The sequence below is a fragment of the Camelus bactrianus genome, chromosome 14 (assembly GCF_048773025.1).
Source record: "Camelus bactrianus isolate YW-2024 breed Bactrian camel chromosome 14, ASM4877302v1, whole genome shotgun sequence".
In the NCBI taxonomy this organism is placed as follows: Eukaryota; Metazoa; Chordata; class Mammalia; order Artiodactyla; family Camelidae; genus Camelus; species Camelus bactrianus.
This window is the reverse complement of record NC_133552.1, coordinates 10,160,716-10,180,164: the sequence shown is the minus strand read 5'-3', so window position 1 is coordinate 10,180,164 and position 19,449 is coordinate 10,160,716. Positions and strand designations below refer to the sequence as shown.

Sequence of the window (19,449 nt, the reverse complement as noted above, 5' to 3'; positions counted from 1 at the left end):
ACAGGTGACGACACTGGAGGCCTGGTGACCACTGCCTGGTCTCCCTACAGCAAGGTCTTCACCAGAGGTGAAGGTCACAGAGCTAGTTAGGAGTGAGGCTTTAAAAACCCTACTTTTCGAGCAAGGAGGGGCCAGTCTTGGGGGCGGGGGAAGGGCGCGGGCTAGGCCTCTAGGACACGGTGCTCGGTGCTCGGGTCTGAAAGGAGGGAGGGCCATCCTGAGAGTCAGTTGGAGTAAAAATGGGTCCAAGTCCCATGGCCCTCAGTTACGACTTCGGGACCCTGGCATATCCTTACTCACCCTCAGTCACAATAATGTTACGTGCCTCTTTGGCTTGTCATGGGGTTTAGAAGAGAATTGTTAGCATGTTACACAACAATTGATCACTGCATAATAGTGTCAGGCACATTACAGACATTCAATAAACGTGAGCCTTTCCCACTTCATTCATTTCAGGCATGCACAGGCTCTAGCCATGCATGAAGCTTTGGAGCATGAATTTTTAGCCACTCTGAGTGGATTAGAGGTCAGTTTACTGAGGGGAAGGAAAGGTCAAGGAGGCTTGGTGGTAACTTCAGTTGGTTTGGACTGACCCTCAGAAAGGCGACATCATCCTTGGGGTGGGATTTGGGGAGCACTCATAAGGTTCTTGTCCCCACTTTTCCATTTCCCTCATATTCTATTTCAACATGCCTGAATTTTGTCATTAAAACATCTTCCATTCAAATGCTGAGGCTTTCCCACTTTATAGATTGTCCTATTCAAACACAGATCCCCTGCAAGGGCCAACAGCACAAGCCTTTATCAACCCCTGAGCAAGGATGAGTTGATCCCAGAGGCAGCCTGCTGATGGCTGGGCTCCACAGAAAGTCAGATGGGGACGGTGGGGATGCAGGGGTCCCTTTCAGAAGGTCGCAAGGTGGAAATCAGGAGGGCTCACCAGGAGCCTACCTTACCAGAAGGGGGAGATCCTGTTCCTACCAGTTCTTTTTGTGACAGAGTTAGGAATGCAATAGCAGATTTTATTAATAAAAAACATTAATGCTTATCACAGGCTAGACCCTACCCTAAGTGCTTCATGCATGTTAACGTATTTAATAGCTAACATTGACTATGAAGTAGGTATCTTTCCCATGTGTGATGAAGGAAATCGAGGCTTAAAGAGATTGATCAAGTACATTTCTCAAGGTTACAAGTCTTATAAGGGGTCAAGTCAGGATCAACATCTTTAAGCCTGATGTCCTCAACCACAAAGACAGAGAGCCTTAGAGGAAGGAAGGCCAAGTGCTCCAAAGAGGAAGTAACTTCCATCCCTTCTGTTTCTTCTTGTTGCTGCTCTACTTCTTTTCCTTCTCCTTCTCTTCCTACCACCCCCCCCCCCTTCCTCCTTGTTAAAATCCACCTCATCCGAAGCATTAAATGTAAATAAGCATTGTCAGTTATGGTGAATCCACCTTTAAAAATTTTTTTTTAATTGAATATGTTGGAAAATCTCTTTTAAGTTGGTCGAATCTACAGATTGATTCTATTTGCTCTCCGTCCGGCCACGAGGAGCACAAACACTGGGTGAAATGTTTACAGTCTGACTCTTAAATGCTCCCTGCCCTCTGGTTTCCTGGCCCACCACAACTGCTGTATCTTTAGCCCCATAGTGATAAGGAAGCCCATTTCCTACTCACCACCAGGATTAGCACAGGGCCCTGCAGGGAGCCTCAGAGTCTGGCAAAGCTGGGTCAGAGTTCTTGGTTCAGGCATTTCTCAACTGTATTACTTGGAGAGATTTTTCTGTGCCTCAGTTTCTTCATCTGTAAATAGGGTTAATAATACAATAATATTTTGAAGGTTTTTTTTTTTTTTGTGACTGTTGGAAATAAGAGCTGTTCAAAGCCTCCCATTGTAGGTGGTCAGTGCCTACAGCTGTATTCTCACATAAGTGGGGTTGGTTAATAAGCTGTTTCCTCTGGGTCGGCCTCCTCTATTTCTTCGTTCTTCTCTCCCGCCTTGATAACGCATATTAAACATATCATCAGTTACAGCAGTATCTCAGCCAGCTGCTCACAAGCCGCGATGTTAAAATAACATCAGTGTCCGCGTCTCTGCTTTTGTTTGTGTGCCTCCTAGATTCAGCTTGCACCCCGTCATGTCCTTCGGCAGAGACATGGAGCTGGAGCACTTCGATGAGCGGGATAAGGCGCAGAGATACAGCAGAGGGTCGCGGGTGAACGGGCTGCCCAGCCCCACGCACAGCGCCCACTGCAGCTTCTACCGAACCCGCACGCTGCAGACCCTCAGCTCCGAGAAGAAGGCCAAGAAAGTTCGTTTCTATCGAAACGGAGATCGATACTTCAAAGGGATTGTGTACGCCATCTCCCCAGACCGCTTCCGCTCTTTCGAGGCCCTGCTGGCAGATTTGACCCGAACTCTGTCGGATAACGTGAATTTGCCCCAGGGGGTGAGAACAATCTACACCATAGATGGGCTCAAGAAGATTTCCAGCCTGGACCAGCTGCTGGAAGGTGAGCGCTGCCAGTTAACTCCCGCGTGACCCTAGAGGGCGTGGTCTCAGTTCCCACACATCCATATTATGCTAGCCATCTCCCCACCCCCACCCGCTCATCTCTAAGAGGTAGCCTTCAGCCTTGTGGCTGAGATCCTTACTGTTTCACGTTTGAGAGTTCACTCTGCTGTACTGTAGTGTAAAAAGAAAAAAAAAAAAAAACTAATGGTATTAGATCAGGTAGCTTATGATAATGGGCTAAAGGAAAAAGGGTCTTAATTCTACAATATTCTGTCTATTTGTTCTCACACCCAGGCTGCATTAATTTTAAAAGTCCATTTTTGTATCTTTAATCGCATAGTTCATATTCATTTCTAGCTGCAGATTGAACTTTTGCTATCACATGTCTGAAAGTACTTGAGCTGAGAATAACTAATGGAACATGAAATTTTAGAGTTGAAAGGATCCTTCGATAGGGATCAAACCTATTAATTTTATCACTGGAGAATGAGGCCCTGAAAATTCAAATGACATAGGTCTATGGTTATATGGTAAGATAGTGGTGATGCTGGACCAAAATTTAAGTTTGCTGGCCTTTCTTTCCAATATGATAAATGTAAATCTTAAACTTATTTTAAAATTTAACTAATTTTAAGTTGGAAGTTTTGCTATCTTTCTGTGGAATTTGAGAATATAAAGGAATTAATCTGTTCAGTTTATTTTTGTTAAGTTTAACTTAGGTTAACAGGCATTATCTATTTCAGACATTTCATGTGGAAATAGGACTGTTTGGGTCCACGGGTGAGGCCTGGTGTCTTGTGCGAGCAGAATCTTCTGGAATACACTTGTCTTAGGACCAACCCCGTTTGAGTGGGGTGTAAAGTCTCCAAATCACCTTAGAGATCATCAGAAGTGAAATGGCTTTGGGATTAAATTCATGCTGAGATAGAAACGAGGATAGCCAGTCCTCTTTGGAGAGTAGATTTTTCTAAGATCAAGGCCCCCAGGTCCCGATGAAGGAAGAGATGGTACAAAGGGGCCCAGGAAAGGAAGTTTGCAGTGTGGGGAGAGCTTGAAGTCACCCTGAGTCCATCTTCACTCTCCTGCTGTCTGTCTGGGTGCTGAGGGCTGCATGCCCTGACTGCACACAGGCAAGCCTCTCGTCCTCCTTTGCACCAGCGTTTGTATGGGATTCAAGGCTGAGAGCTTCTGTGTCTTTCTCCCATTTCCCTTCCCTTGATCCCTTGGCAGGGATGCCAGTCCTGTCACAGTTATGACTGCACTTGAGAGGGTGGGGAGGAGCCTGCATTTGGTGTGTTTATTTTGTGGGAATTCACATCTTTTTTCGATGGCTCGTCACCCTGCCAAGATGCCTGTAGATTTGGCCTTTTTCCTTCTATTCAGATGCTGGAACTTCCAGTAAATTAAAGGGGAAGAATGAACATAAACTGTTTCTCTATTAGCTTTGATTTTTGTGCCCTGTCCTTTTCACAACCTTGGAAAAATAGATAATAAGTAATTCGGTGCGATATACCAAGGAATCTGAATAAAGATTAAGTGCAGCGTCAGGTACATGACTGACAGTCCCTCAACCATCCCTTTGAGGGCTGATGGTGTTGTAGGGAAAATATGCCAGGATCTCAGAGCAATTCTAAGACAGCCGGGGCTTGGCGCCCTCTCTTCTAGAATCACTTGTGCAACATCTACGGGAGAGAAAACATCTTTAGTCAGTTTCTTACCCAAAATCGATCTTTACTCAGAAGTGGCAGAGATATTCCCATGATTCCCGTCCACCAAGGAGAGGGAGTGAGAGGTGGGAGATGACAGTACTTTATATTCAGAGAACAGCAAAATCATGGCATGCTTGTCACCATCTTTGTCAGTTTTTTAACACAAAAGAACACCTGCTGAGAGAGACTGCTGTCCTGACTGAGGATAATACTGATGGCTCACAGTTACTGAGTGTGCATCTTGCATATACGAACACATTTCATTCTCACAGTGATCCTAGGAGGTAGGTACTGTTATCATCTACACAGTAGGATGAGAAAAGTGAGGCACAGTGTGGTTAAGTGATCTGCCCAGAGTCACACAGCAAGAAACGGTAGTTAGAATTTAAACCCAGGAAGGCTGGTGCCAGAGCTTGAGCCAGTAACTGCCTCAAATAAGATACTGAGTAGGGTGTTCTTAGTGGCTTTTTAAAATTAAAGTATAGTTAGTTGATTTACAATGCTATCTTGGTTTCAGGTGTGCAGCAAAGTGATTCAGTTTTGTGTGTGTGTGTGTGTGTACTTAGTGGCTTTTAAATGAAATCTTACTGTATTAGCTTCTTCTTGAAGACAAATGTCTCTGACCTTGACTTAACTCCGAGAGTGACAGATACTGCTCCTAGAAAGACTTTAATATTTTCGTTTGCCTGCAAACACTTTTCTCCTCAGTCAGTATGAAGTAATTGCAGATTGAATATTCTGATGTCAAAAAATTCCTTTTTGGGAAAAAATACCTTTTTTCTGATTCAATGAAGGGTAACTTCAGTAAAGTAGGTATGTTCCCTTATTGCCTGCATTTAAATTTTTTTTTTCAGTTTCAACAGATTTTTTTTTCACTTCTAACACTGACGATTAGCATGCAGCTGCACTTAGTGTTGAAATAGCTGGGAATTCATTTAGATTTGCCTCTCTGTCAATTATGTTTTTGCTTAGTCTGATAAAATGCAAACCGTTGCTTCATATTCATCATTAGGTTCATGGCTCCCACTTTACATACTAATTTTATGTAAACGTCAGTGCATGTTATTAGCTTCTCATTTCCCCTTCCAATATGATGATGTTTGAGTTTTAAATTAAATCCTTTTAGTGTGTGCAGTGACAAGTATATTTAACTTGAAATTGTTTTTTGTAGGTTTGTTCTTTCTCACTTATCTCAGACTAGAAATTCTGACAATGACATTTGTGAGTTTATTTATAATGGCCTCATGGTCCTTTGCTCTGTTGTATTATTACAATGCACAGACTATTAGATTTGGCTTAAAAATGTTGCTAGAGCTGGCTCTTAGCCTGAAGTAAAAAATGTATGAGAGAGTGTGTGGATGTGTGGACGTACGCATGATTGTATGTGTGTCTGTGCATGTGTGTCTGTAAACACACATGCACACATATACGCTTGAAAATGGATAATGGATGATACTCTTGTTTGCATCCAAAATGGCCTTTATATGTTTAAAAAAAATCATGATGCTTAATAAGGAAAGTTGAATTGCAAGCCTATTTCTGCAAGTGATTCACCTTGAGACTTGGCCTCATTTTCCCAATATTGCCTCTTTTTACCCAGTTTTACACTGTTTGTATTCTGCTGTAGGTATGCAGAGGTTGTGAGGATAGATGAAGGGGTAACATTTAGAACCTTTGAACTCTTAGATGAAAGCTGTAATATAAATCCCGAGCACCGACTGACTGATTGATTTTTCTTTGTCAGATGCTCAAGCATCAGTGATGTGTGTGGAGGACTAGGCATTCCCCTCCCCCACGCTTTTGAACAGACTTTTATTTTTAGTACAATTGTAGGTTGGCGGCAAAATTGAGCAGAAAGTACAGAGATTTTCCATCTACCCCCTGCCCCCTACGGATGAGCAGCCTCTTCCATTATCACCAGAGGGGTACGTTTGTTACAATCCATGAACCTCCATTGACACATCATTATCACTCCAAGCCCATAGTTTACATTAGGGCTCACTCTTGGTGTTGTACGTTCTGTGGATGTGGACAAAGGTATAATGACGTGTATCATACATAATAAGGCAGTTTCACTGCCCTAAAAATCCTTTGTGCTCTGCCTGTTCATCCCTCCCTGCTCCTAAACCCTGACAACCACTGATCTCTGTACTGTCTGAGATAGGCATTCTTTTAACATCATGTGCGAATGTAGCTGTGAGAGGACCAGAGCATTTCCTTTGAGCATCAGGATAAAAACTACGCAAGTCTGTTATCTTCTGGACAGAAATACGTTAACCTGTACCTGAGGTCTTGTTGCGGGAGAAACAAATCCCTCTTCTCAGCTCCAGCGCACGCAGTGACACCCCTCCTCTCACCACTGTGGACACTGCCTGACGCTGGAGCCCCAGTGCAAGGGCTTTTCCCAAATCCCCATCCAAATCACCCGCTCAGGAATAAACCCACACGTCACCCCTCGGTTAGAGAATCTCTCTCCAGCCGTGATTTCCAGGTCACCCAGCTCTACAGGCAGTTTTCCTTACCCCTGACGTGGTGTTATCTACTTTTTTTCCCCCTCTAATTCACTGCAGAGAGAATTAGAGAGAGAGGAGCATAGAGGAAGCTATGCCTCTCTCTGCTGTGTTAAATTTTTTAAATTAAGTTTTGAATCGCTGTAAAACATGCCTCTCCAAAACTCTCCTGTGGCCAACAGTTTACTAGTTTTTTGAGTTTCCATCCCCTCGGAGATACCCATGCATGTTAAGATATAAAAGGGGATGGGAAGGGATAAATTGGGAGTTCAAAATTTGCACCTCTTGGGGAGTGATGGAAACGATAGGTATCTTGATTTTGGTGGTGGGTTCACAGGTATACACACCTATCAAACTTCATCAGATTGTACATCTGAAATATATGTGGTTTACTGTACAGAAATTACACCACAATAAAGTTGTTTAAAATTTTTTTAAAAAAAGAATATACATGTCTTTTGCCCTTCAGTTACCATACTGTGCTCGCAGTTCAGCACCATGCTCTGTGCACTTAACAGTGTATCATAACACAAGTCTGGAACCACTGCGATCTTTTTACTGGCTCCATAGTATCCCTTTATACCATAATTTATTTAACCAGTCTTTTACTGATGTACCTTTAGGTTGTGTCCAGTCCTCTGTTACTAGAAACAGTTTTTCAGGGAATATCCTTGGATGTACATTCTCTAATCATGCACGAGAGTATCTGTAGGATAAATTCCTAGAAGTAATATTGCTGGATGGAGAGGTACAGGCGTTACATTTTTAAGAGCTAATGCAAAATCCCTCTTCGTGGAAGTGGTACCAGTTGATATTCCCATCAGTGATGTACGAGAGTGGCTGTTTTTCTACAAGACAACATGTTACCAAATGTTTTGTCACTTGCCAATCTGTTAGGAAAAGAAAAACATGGATCCTCTTATAGCTTTAATTTTCATCTTTCCATATGTATTGTTTCTTCATAGCTTTTGACCATTTTTCTATCCAGTTGGGGTCTTTTTTTTGATTGACTTGTAGGATTTTTTTTCTTTTAAAGAAATTAGCCTTTGTGATACTAATTTCAGATTTTCTTTTTTTCCAGGTTGTCCTTTAGTGACTTTGGTTATTGTGTGGTGTTTTTTTGCCATGCAGACCTACAAACAGTTTATATAATCAAATGAATCAGTCTATTCATTTATGGCTTGATTTTCATGACTCTTGGGTTCTGTGTTCTCTGAGATTATAAAATTGTTGCTCTCTTTCTTCTAGTATTTTTATGTTTTCATTAAAAATATTCAAATGGAAGTTGTATTAGTGTAATATGTGAGGTAGGGAATTCAGTTTTATTTTTTTCCAGGCTACCTGCCTCATTTTCAAAAGTTTTTATTTTAAAATTAATTTGGACATAATGAAAGTGTCACAAAGATAGAAAGTGTCATATACCCCCCTTTTCTAATGGTGGTTCTGGGGACTGAACCCAGGACCTAGCGCATGCTAAGCACATGCACTGAGCTATTGCTGCTCCCCTACTCCCTTGCCAGGATACTCTTGACCCAGCTTCCCATGAGGGAACATCTTACACACTATGGTACAATTATCAAAAGTAAAAACGGACTTGAGAACAATTCTAACAACTAAACTAGATGCTTTATTTAGCTTTCATCAATTTCTCTACTAATGGCTTTTTTTTTTTTGGTTCCAGGATCACACATTGCATTTAGCTGTCCTGTGTCCTTCATGTCCTGCAAGCTGTGACAGTTCTTGAGTTTTCCTTTGTCTTTAATGACTTGACAGTGGAAGAGTACTGGCCAGTTATTTTGTAGAATGTCCTTCAGCCTGGGGTCACCCAGTGATTAGGTTGAAGTTCTGCATTTGTGGCAGGAATTCTACGGAAGGAAGTTGTATCCTTCTCAGGGCATCATTTCAGGGGCACGTGGTGTTGCCGTGTCCTGCTGCTGGGGACGGTAATCGTGAGGAAGTGCCTGCCAATTATCTTCACTCTAAAGTTACTCTTTTTCCCTTTGTAGTTGATGAATATTTGGGGGAGGAACTTTGAGGCTATGTAAATATCTTGTTTGTTCTTAAACTTTTGCCCATGAATTTTTGCACGTCTTGGTGAATTTTGCCTGTAGCAGTGTTTTTTTTTTAAGGTGTTCAAATGATCATTTTCTGTTTTACTCTTTACTTGCCTCACCTTTAAACACAGGTCCCTCCACTTTCCTGTCTTTGGTTCATCTACGATGACGTCATCAACCCCATTGTTTTAAGCACTCTTTTAAGGCCAACTGGTCCCACCCAAATCAGACCTTCCTTCAGCACTGCAGCCTCCAGGATGTACCCACCGTGTACTTTAATCCCAAGTCCTTTCAGACTCAGCACGTGTAAACGTGAACCCATTCTGGGACGTTGCCCACAGTCCACGCCTCTTCTCACCTCTGGATCTGGTTAAATGGCGTCAACCATCTCCTTTAACATCACCCTTGACTTTTCTTTCTCTTCATCCCATGAATCTAAGCTGTCACCAGATGCTGTTGATTCTGCTTCAGGCATTTCTTCAGTTTGTTCCCTCTTCTCTGTTATTGTAATTTTCAAGTTCTCAATACTATTTAAACATTTTTTTTTTCGTTTTTTACTGAAGGATTGACACGTGTTTATACAGTGAGCATTACAGAAAAATTTGAAAAATGCAAAAAAGCTGAAGATAATAAAATAATATAATAGCTCCTCATATTCCTGCCACTTGACTCTTGCCATCTCTTCCCTGTGCTATGTAGGCTTTTAAGAGAAAAATACACATCTTATTTTTGTTTTTTCCTTTTCTTTTTATAGACTCTACATTTGCCTGTGCTTTACATACTCATTACAGCCCCTTTTACAGCAGGTGCTTTAGACACGTGGGCCCCCTATAATGGTCTTCAACCCAGTTTTCCTGCCTATAAAGCAGGCCACCGACAAACCATTTTGTGCTGCACTTTGCTCTCCTGTTTACACCTGGAATACAACCCAGTCTTTACTGTGTTTCTGTCAGTGGTCCTGCTCCTGCCCCTTCCTTGTTCTGGCTTGTCTCCCATTACTGGGCTCAGCAGCTCTCTTTCCTTGTGCTCCCCCGCCTCCCAGCGTCCCTTCTGTCTTTGAGTAGGAGAAGGTGGGTGCCCTCTTGAGGGTGCCTGGTGTCAGGCTGAAGTCATGGCTCTGTAGTCAGACCACCTACATTTGAATGCTGGTTCCACCTGTGCCAGCTGGGTGGCCTTGGCAAAACCACCTAACTCCCTGTGCCTCGGTGTGCCTGTGAGAAAAGGTGTATTTATACTTAGCTGGTAGAATTGTGGTGAGGATTACAGGCGACATGGCGTGGCTCATTTCCATGGTTCCAGGCACCTGGTTTCTCCCAGTTCCCTTCAGTGGCTCCTCCACCTCTGGGCACTCTTTAAGCACTGGCGTTGCCCTGGATTTCATCTTGTCCAGCTGGATGGGGTCTCTCTGATCCGTTTATCCGTTCCCATAGCTGCAGCTACCACGTGCATCTCCTTCTCATCCTCTAGACCTGTATTTCTAACTGCTGGCTGGAAATTTCCATCTGGTTGGCTCCTAGGAACTTCAAGTTCAATATGTGCACAACCAAATTAATTTCCTTCCTTACCATCTAATCCAAACTGGTGTTTGGATTGATTTTTGATTTTTGTGATATGTGGGAAGTTGGCCAAAATAAAATTTCAGTGCGCCATCATTTCATTGTTGTCATTGGCTCATATTCCCATGAGCCCCACATCTAGTCAGTTGCCAAATCTGCAATCCAGTCAACTGATTCTGCCTGCTAAGTACTCCTCAGAGCATCCGTTCCTCTCTGTTCCTATTGCAGATGTGTGAGGGTCAGTTCTCCCTCTCCCCTCCTGGATTATTAGAATAGCTTTTAAAATAGTATCTTGACTTTTGTCTCCCCAGGTCATACCTTCAGCCCTTCCTTCACTCCACGGCCAGTGTGGTCTTTCTAAAACCCGGTTCTGATCATGCATAAAAACTTTGATTTTGTAGCCTACCCTAGTCTTGCTCTAACTTATGTGTCCTTGGAACCATTTCCGTTTTATTTTTTGAGAAATAATACTGAAACATAATAGTATCATACAGACTCCCCCTTTACTGTACTATTTAGTAGAGCATATTATTTTATTTTTTTCTGAAATGCTGTCCTCTTCTGCTAATGAAAACCTTACCCTCGCTTCCAGGGCCAGCGTGAATTCCATTTCTTCTTCATCGATTGTGCAGTGGAAAGTGGGAAATGATTTTTTTTTTCCTCTCTGGATTAGGACTTCCTGGACCACTTAGTTAGCAAAGATCACTTATTGTCTTGTGGTGGAATCTTTCCAAATGCGCATCTTGCTTTCTAAGCTCTTTGAAGACAAGCTCATGACTTAGGAGTCTTTTTAGGTATTATACCCATTCTTGAGAATTTAGGAGGTTGTTTAAAATGTTTAGGTTTCACAGCTAGTGCTGTTTGTACTTGTTGCAGTTTTGTTATTTGTTGTTCTGTTATTTCCTTAGGGAAATTTTTTTAGCAATGAGAAGAAATTTTCATGGCTCCAAATAGTTTGCTGTGTTGCTTTCCAAAAAGGTTGGTGTCAGTTTATGATGTCCCTAGTGGCATTTTTATTCTATTTTAGTACCTTGTATTTTTGTAAATTAGAATAAGCTTCACACATTATATTAACACACTGTTGTATTATAGCTCCTCAGTCTGTTTTCCTCTTTTAATTTTAGTTTCTCTGGTTTTCAATTATAGCAGTCTTAAATTAAAAAAAATTTGGATCCCTTGATTTTTTTCTTCATCTTATCTTTCTGTTGCTTTAAATTTGACTTGACATTTTCCGTAGGCCTAACATAGACTTTCAGATTTTATTTTCAGTAAGCTTTTTTAAAATGTACTATTATATTATAAAAGACTTCCATGGAAGAATGATCCATATGTGCCTTTGGGAATCTTTTTTCTTGCCTTTCATAGCACTATCAAAATCATCTTAAACTAGCGCCTCCCAGGTAGATTATGAAATATTGCTGCATATCTCTGCGATGGGCTCATAAAATACAATATCCAGAAGGCACTTTATGATTTTTATTCCACCAATGGTATCTTTCATGTAATTAAACTCAGTTTAGTTTCAGAAGTTTCAATATATGTTTGAATATTTCCCAACTTTTACTGTAACTCTCAAATAGTGAATTTTCATTTCCAGAGTTTTCAGTAAGAAAGTTTATACTCTGGAAAAAATGAAACACAACACTCAAAGCCCTCCCTTAAGATACGTTTGAACATGCCACACTTGGAGCTTAAAGGAATCCTAAAGGAGGTGACAGCCAGCTTTAATAATATGAAGAGTGGAGATTAGCTCATTTTCAGACTGAAGACGGGTGATGTTGTAGCTGGAATTTATAAGTCACGACCCTTAGCCAATGAAGAACCTCCAGCAATCAGGACAAACGTCTGCTGTCTCCTCATGTGGGAGCTTGTGGAGGAATACCTTCCAGCTGACTCAACACAGGCTTTGTCAACCAGGGAGCTGGTACCATGTTATTGGAAGTTCTCCATAGTGACTTTCTGTTAAGTGGAAATCCTCTCATTTCATAATGGGAGCCAATGGCCAAGTGGCATTAATTTTACAGATTTTCTTTACTAGTAAACTTTGTTAGAGAACATTTATTTCCATACTTTGAAGAATAACAGCAAGTACGATCATTTAAAAATGTATATGCGATTTTTTGAGAACAAAACAGGGAATTTTCACTACCTTTAAAATAATCTAATATGCTTACACAGAAATTATTCCATTTTCCAAAGTCCCCCAAAATACCTAAGTCTTTTAGGGAAAAATTACTCTATTCTGATATTTTAGGAGGTATTGGTTGGATCCAGACATAATTTCATGCTTCAATTTCCTTACCTTTTTTTGGTTTTAATTGTTTTTTTTTCTCTTTTTGCTTAACGGCAAATATTAGTGGGGTTTTTGGCTTTTGTAAATCCCACAGCAATTCAGACAGGTGCTGTTTCTGCAGTTCTTGCTATTCGTTGGGGTGTCTTTGATACCCAGAGTATTAAATTTCAAGTTAAGGGTCAGTCTAACACAAAGTTTTTGGCTCTGATAAACTGGAATAAAGCTGACAGTATGATAACCAACCAGCAAGTCATTATCTTTAGTAATTTCCAGTTCCACCTCTAAATAGATTTTTATATCATTTTCTTTAAACCGTCTGTGATCTTCGCTATCTTGCCATTGTTGTTTAATTTCACCCACAGTAAACAACCCAAAACTTTCAAAGCAAGTTTTGGGCTATTTTGCTCAAATATACTTTGACTTAAGTACAGTAACTTATTTCATTGTGGTAGTAGAAATTATACCAAAAAACTCTGGGATGGCTTAGCGTGTATTGGAAGCACGGATGGTAATGAGAAGCTTTACTTTATCTGGCTACTTTCAAATGGCCTTTCAAGCACATACCTCACGTCCAGTCTTGAATGCCACCTACTGATGATTCTCTGATCAAGAATATAACCTGTCTCTTAAGTCTCTGCTCAGCTAAGGAAGAAATTAAACCCTGACTATCCAGAGCCATTTGACCAGATCGAGACTATGTATTTTTCCCATTCAGAACCATTACCTTTGTTAATTTACAGTTATCGATGACATGAACACATTCATTGAAAAGCGAATTTTTACAAAAATCACAAAACACAATCAACTTTAATATAACTGCATTAAGACTGGCTGCATCTCTAGGGATGGGGAGGAGTTTAGAATTATGATTGAAATAAAAGGAGTCAAAATGTGGATCAGATAGACAATGTAAATATATTTGCACAGCTTAATAAGCTTGTTAACGTACGGAAACCATCTTGGATTTTCCTGAATTCCTGAATAGTGTAATAGATTCTAAATGACAGCACTGCATGGTGTGTGGTCTTGGCTTCGGTGGCCAGCTCCTTCCTCTCCCTTGAGCTGTCACTTTCCTCTTAACACAACATTATCTTTTTTGGAGCCTCACACTCTTCCCCAGGATTCTCTTCCAGTCTTTGAATCCGACAAATGAGGCAGAGGAGCCTCAAAGTGACAGCACTGATTAAACACAAGTTTTCTCTCCTTGTTGTTGCTGGAACCAAGCCCACGTCACCCTCTCAAAGTTGTCATCCTTTTGGAAGTTTTCAGTGTGCTTTGTCTAAGAAGATGTGGAAAAGAGTGTTTATTTTCTCTTTCAACAAACCCATTCCATACTGTTACACGAGTACTTTAAAATTCTTCCCTTTTAAAATTATTTTATTCTTAAAGTTAAAAAGTTTCCTTTGTGGAAGCACAAACCGCTCCATGTTTTTGTTTTGATGCTAATTATTAGCTTAGTATATAAAATGACAAACAGACAATTGCCTATCTCCGATTAGCACAGAATTCTGACAAAGACTGGTTCTGCCAGCTAAATTATGGCCCGTATGTCTTGTTGGGGAATGCTTGGAGCATCCTCGCATTGAGAGGGATCCCAAGTTGTGTCTACTGATAACCGTGTAGTTAGAAGTAATGATCGCCTTACAGTATAATACCTACGTCCTGCACAATCCGGGTCATTGCAGCCTCGGATGGTTTTCACTTGTGTTGCAATTTTGCATTTGAGATCACTTGCTCTCTGCTATCTAATCTGATCATCAAAAAACTTGGTGAGATGAAAGTGAACACTGGCATTAGCCTTCATCCAGTGCGAATCAACGACCACTGAGAATACGAGGGGACTTGACTGAGTCCCGTGCTGACAGGCCAAGTCTCGAGCCCAGAGTTCCAGTTCCCTTCCCACCATCACATTCACACTGTCTTTCCACAAAGCCTTCAGAAACACCCTTCTTGTTGTGGCCCTGTGGGTGTGTTTTTAAGAGCCACACGCATCTTGAGAAAAGCATAGTTGGAACCAATAACAGTCTGCTAAGTGAATAGAAAGGGGGTTTCCTGAATTTGTACTATTTGTACCACTTCTACTGAGACATAATGTATGAAACACACGTTGGAGCGTGTTTTGAAAACATTGGCTGAGTATTTGATAACGTGTTAAGTGTGCTTTTCTATTTTTGAAACCCTGGTTCACTTATTTTTATGTGAATACCTGTTCCATGGCCTTGGGTGCTTGCACTGTTAATTTAAAAATAGGACAAGGATTTAGATAAAAGTAAATGGGCTAGGATTAGTCCTAGGCCACTTTACCTGCAATTATGAAGGCTTTTTAGCATTTTTGCCTATTCCTGGTTATAGACTTACTAGCACAGAAAAAAAGCCATTACAAAATCTTTAATTTCAAAATGCTTTGACCTAACTTTTTGAAGGATCAGTCATTTTATAATTTGTCATCGTTTGGTACATATGTTACTTTCTTTTTTATGTGGTCCACATCTATTTAATTGTCTATCTTCATTAAACGATTCTCTGTTAAGGAGTCACTTTTAAAATAAACATTTAGTTTTATATGTTTATTTTCTTTTTTCAGCTTTATTGGGATATAACTGATAAATAAAATTGTAAGACACTTATAGTGTACCTTAAAATGATTTTACATATATATAGTATATATATGAAGGATTCCCCCTATCTAGTTAATACATTTGTCATCTCAAATATTTATCTTTTTTCCCTTTTATTTGGTGAGAACATTCAAGTTCTGTTCTCTTAGCGAATTTCAGTTGTACAGTGTTACCAACTGCAGTCACTATGCCAAACATTAGATCCTCAGATCTTATTCCTCTTATATAATTACATTTATTTTGAAGTCAGCTCATGAAGTTTGTAAGCTGACCACTCTTGAAACCTTTTGTCTATAAACGAGTATGACTTGGCTTCCTCGTGCGTGTGGGTCTGTGGTTGGCCCTGTGTGGATGGAAGAAAAGCAAGGTGGTTTATTCTGCTTGCTTTTGGGATTTTATTTGACTTTACAAAATGTTTAGCAAACACTCCCATCAAACTTAGAAATTACACAGGTATTTTAAGAAGCTGTTTCCGGATCCATTTTCAGTTTTTAAGTTACCTCAGGTGGCAAATGTACTTCTGATTTTGAAGTTTTCTGCGAACATAAATATACCTAAACCCCCCAAAAACTTTCTATTTTGAATTCAGTTTCGTATCTTTCCGAGGGCTGTTCAATAGCAGTATTTCTGTCACCAATCTGAAGATGAACAAAGGCAGGAATGATGATTTATTTTTTTCCCTCCAGTATACAAATCTGTTGCTGACAAAGCTGGATTAAAAATCAAAATCTGTCTTTTTCATTAGTTTTTAATCATGCCCCCATTGTTTAAGAAATCACAGGTATCTCTCACTTCTAGGTAGAAAAGGAAAAATCAACGAGTACGAAAAAGGAAATGAGTTTACCTTAGTGTAAATTTAAATATATTCCTCTCCTCCTTAGGAGAGAGTTACGTGTGTGGCTCCATAGAGCCCTTCAAGAAGCTGGAGTACACCAAGAACGTGAACCCCAACTGGTCGGTGAATGTCAAGACCACCTCGGCTTCGCGGGCGGTGTCGTCACTGGCCACTGCCAAAGGGAGCCCCTCAGAGGTGCGGGAGAATAAGGATTTCATTCGGCCCAAGCTGGTCACCATCATCAGAAGTGGAGTGAAGCCGCGGAAAGCCGTCAGGATTCTGCTGAACAAGAAGACCGCTCATTCCTTTGAGCAGGTTCTCACTGATATAACGGACGCCATCAAGCTGGACTCGGGAGTGGTGAAACGCCTGTACACCCTGGACGGGAAGCAGGTAAGGGCGGGATTGTGGTATGACCTGGGCTTCACGGGCAGGAAACCTGGCAGATGGGGAATTTATGCAGCATGTGATGGGGACCTGAAACATACATGTTACTGACGTGGAGGGAGTTGGGTCATTTCGTCCATGAATACATAGCTGTTGCCCTTACATCAGTACAAGGGTAGAATTAGCACAGGATTATCCATAGGAATAAAGTATGAATACAGACCTCTGAAGCTTAAATGATTACTCAGAGATTTCTACTTTTACAGCTATTAATTGCTTAACATAATGGTGCTTTTTCAGCCATCTGTTTTCAATTTGGTTGTATAGCAGTGTCTTACCACCTTGAGCAGGGATGAAGTGTTAAGGTGAACTCTGACCAATAGAGAAAAATCTAAGTCCTTTCTTTGGCCTAAATAGTATTTCATAATTTTATGTCTCAGTAATGTTCACTACTGAGATTTATTTAAATTTTATAGATTTTTAAGTACATATCTGAGGTGGTGAAATATTTCCATCTGGATGGCTTTGAGAGGCATATTTCTAGAATATTATACATGAAAACAATTTTAGAATTAAAATGAAAGGGAGGTTTCTTTAGCAGTGGAATATACTCAGTTGACTTGAGTGAGTGGACATTTTAATGTGCATTACTCAGGTGAACTTGAAGTCTTGTGTGGACTCTGTAAAGATCTGGCAGAACCCTCATGGTGAGCTGAATAAAAGATACATCTGTGATGAAATTTGCTGGTCATTCAGAGTTTACCAGTATCTTTTTGTTTAAGTGACAATTTTTTTAACACACTAGCTTTGCTTGAAATTAATTTTTAATGTGGATCTGTCATATGCTTCTTAAAAATTATGTTGAGGGGTAATTTGAATGATTTGTATATAAAGTACATATTAAAAACCAAAACTAGAGTCATAGATTAAAAGATTGATCTTATTAAATAGAAGACTCATACAAGTTCTTGAAGGCTAACACGTTCAAACTTTATGAATTAGAAATAGATGCAAAAACTACAGGGTGTTAGTCATGAAAAAAATTCCTCCTCCAAGGACTCATTCAAATGCTCTGAATTACAAAAATTATTACGAAAAAAGAATGATTTGCTGGTTGTTCATTTATGCTCGCTGGTCCTCTACTTGTCTCATAAAACTTCCCCTAAGTGTTATGTGGGTAAAGATTCTTAGTAAGGAGACTCCCAGTTTTCTAGATCTAAGAGGATGTGGCCTGAATGCCATCAATATATCAGTGATCAGAAAGTCCACTGTTGGCTTATGGATTATAACAACAAGATGGCAAGGTTGACATTTAAATGTTTAAGATGCCCTTTAGGGGTTCCCTTTGTAATGAATTAGTCAACCGTCTCGTGGTTCTGCATTTTTTTTTGTGATTTTTCTCAAGATGGGAGTTTACCTGTTTCCCTAAAGAGTAAAACTTACAACGAAGCATGCATATTGATAAACCTGCCTCCTCCTGCCTTGCTTCAGAATTCTGGGGTTCCAGATTGCTATACACTGAATCTAAAAATCAGCTTTAATTATGTAAGCTGAATTCTGCCATCAAGTGATCATTTGTTTATTCCAAGAATGAATTCCTAGGATAGACACTATGTTGTTCTCAGTAGTTTTTTTCTTTTCAGGAATATATCTCGTGTCTATATTCTATAATGGCTGTTTTTGTTACCGAACGAAACTTAGGTCCAATCGCCTGATGCAAAGCAGAGCCAGTCTACCGACACCAGGTTGTAGGGAAGGAAAGTATGGGCGGCTCATGATCAAAAGACCCAAACTCCCCCATGACTTTTAGGGAAGTGTTTTTAAAGGCAAGGCGAGGGACAGGGCCTCAGGGTGTGGGATCAGCTCATGTCCATCCCTCTAATTGGCTGTTGGTGAGGTAAGAGGGTGGTATTTCAGGAGTCAACATCCTCAGCCTTCTGGTTCCAGCCAGCCTGGGGTCTCCGTGCTGGTGGTCAGTGTGCAGTTAACGCCTTCCACCTGGTGGGGGCTTTAGTACCTGCAAAGCAGCTCAGGCACATGGCTCAGGATATTAAGTATAGCCCTCGAGGAGGGACTAAAGGTCCTTGACTTTGTTTTATGGCTGAACTGATATTATGTTGTCTTGCTTGACTGTTTTCCTTTGTTTCTGCGTTTTCTCACCTCTCTGATTAAATATGCCCCTTGGAGCTTGGGGAAGCTAAAGCTTTTCTAAAAACAAGAGCCAGGGGATGGGGGTGGAGGGGTTGGGGATGGGGGGCTTCTGTCCCTGAGAAGGCCTTGCAGGGTCCTGCTCAGTTTCATTTTTGCTGTGGTTTACATGTAAATAATGCAAAGTAATGGAAAAGGATCCAAGGTTTAATGTCAAAAGACTAGGATTCAAATCTTGGCTCAGCCAGATTTTTTTTTTTTTTTTTGGCAAATAACTGAGCCTCATTAGATTCATCAGTAAAACATGGGTAGAATGATCACCTCTGTTTCACAGAGTGCTTGTGGGAACCACTATGATAAATGTGTTGAAGCAGTTTTGAGCTATAATAATAATAGTAATAGCTTTATTAGTTTTATTAAGCATTATTCTAATTGCTTTGCATGTATTAGCATGTTTACTCCTAACAGCTCAATTATATCCCCATTTAACAGATGAAGATATTAAGGCACAGAACTTGTTAATTAAAAAAAACAAGTCCAAGACTACACAGATATAAAAGGCAGAGGTGGAATCTGAACTAGTCTCTGTCCAGAGCGTGTGCTCATAACCACTGTACCACAGCAGATTCTATTAAAACACCAAAGAGATGCAAATGTACAGAAAAGAATTTTCGAGTGAGTAATTTGTCTAAGGAGTATCATCTGAAAGTTTTCTGCTATGAGTTTTTTCCCTGCAGTCATTCTGCTGACGGTTGTATTCAACTGATTTGTGTGTGTGTGTGGCGCTGATTCAGTTCAGTTCTTGGGAGCTGATAAAGTAG

At 40.5% G+C, this 19,449-nt stretch overlaps 1 protein-coding gene across 3 annotated transcripts in view; it reads left to right on the top strand.

Moving 5' to 3' along the window:
• Positions 1 to 19,449, top strand: part of DCLK1 (doublecortin like kinase 1) — a 298,221-nt gene that overhangs the window by 2,873 nt on the left and 275,899 nt on the right. For all 3 annotated transcript variants that reach the window (XM_074378069.1, XM_074378068.1, XM_074378070.1), the window contains exons 2-3: positions 2,122 to 2,516; positions 16,140 to 16,486. In XM_074378069.1, the coding sequence (XP_074234170.1) occupies positions 2,141 to 2,516; positions 16,140 to 16,486 (723 nt within the window). In that variant the 5' untranslated portion in view covers positions 2,122 to 2,140. The remainder of the gene's footprint in view (positions 1 to 2,121; positions 2,517 to 16,139; positions 16,487 to 19,449) is intronic.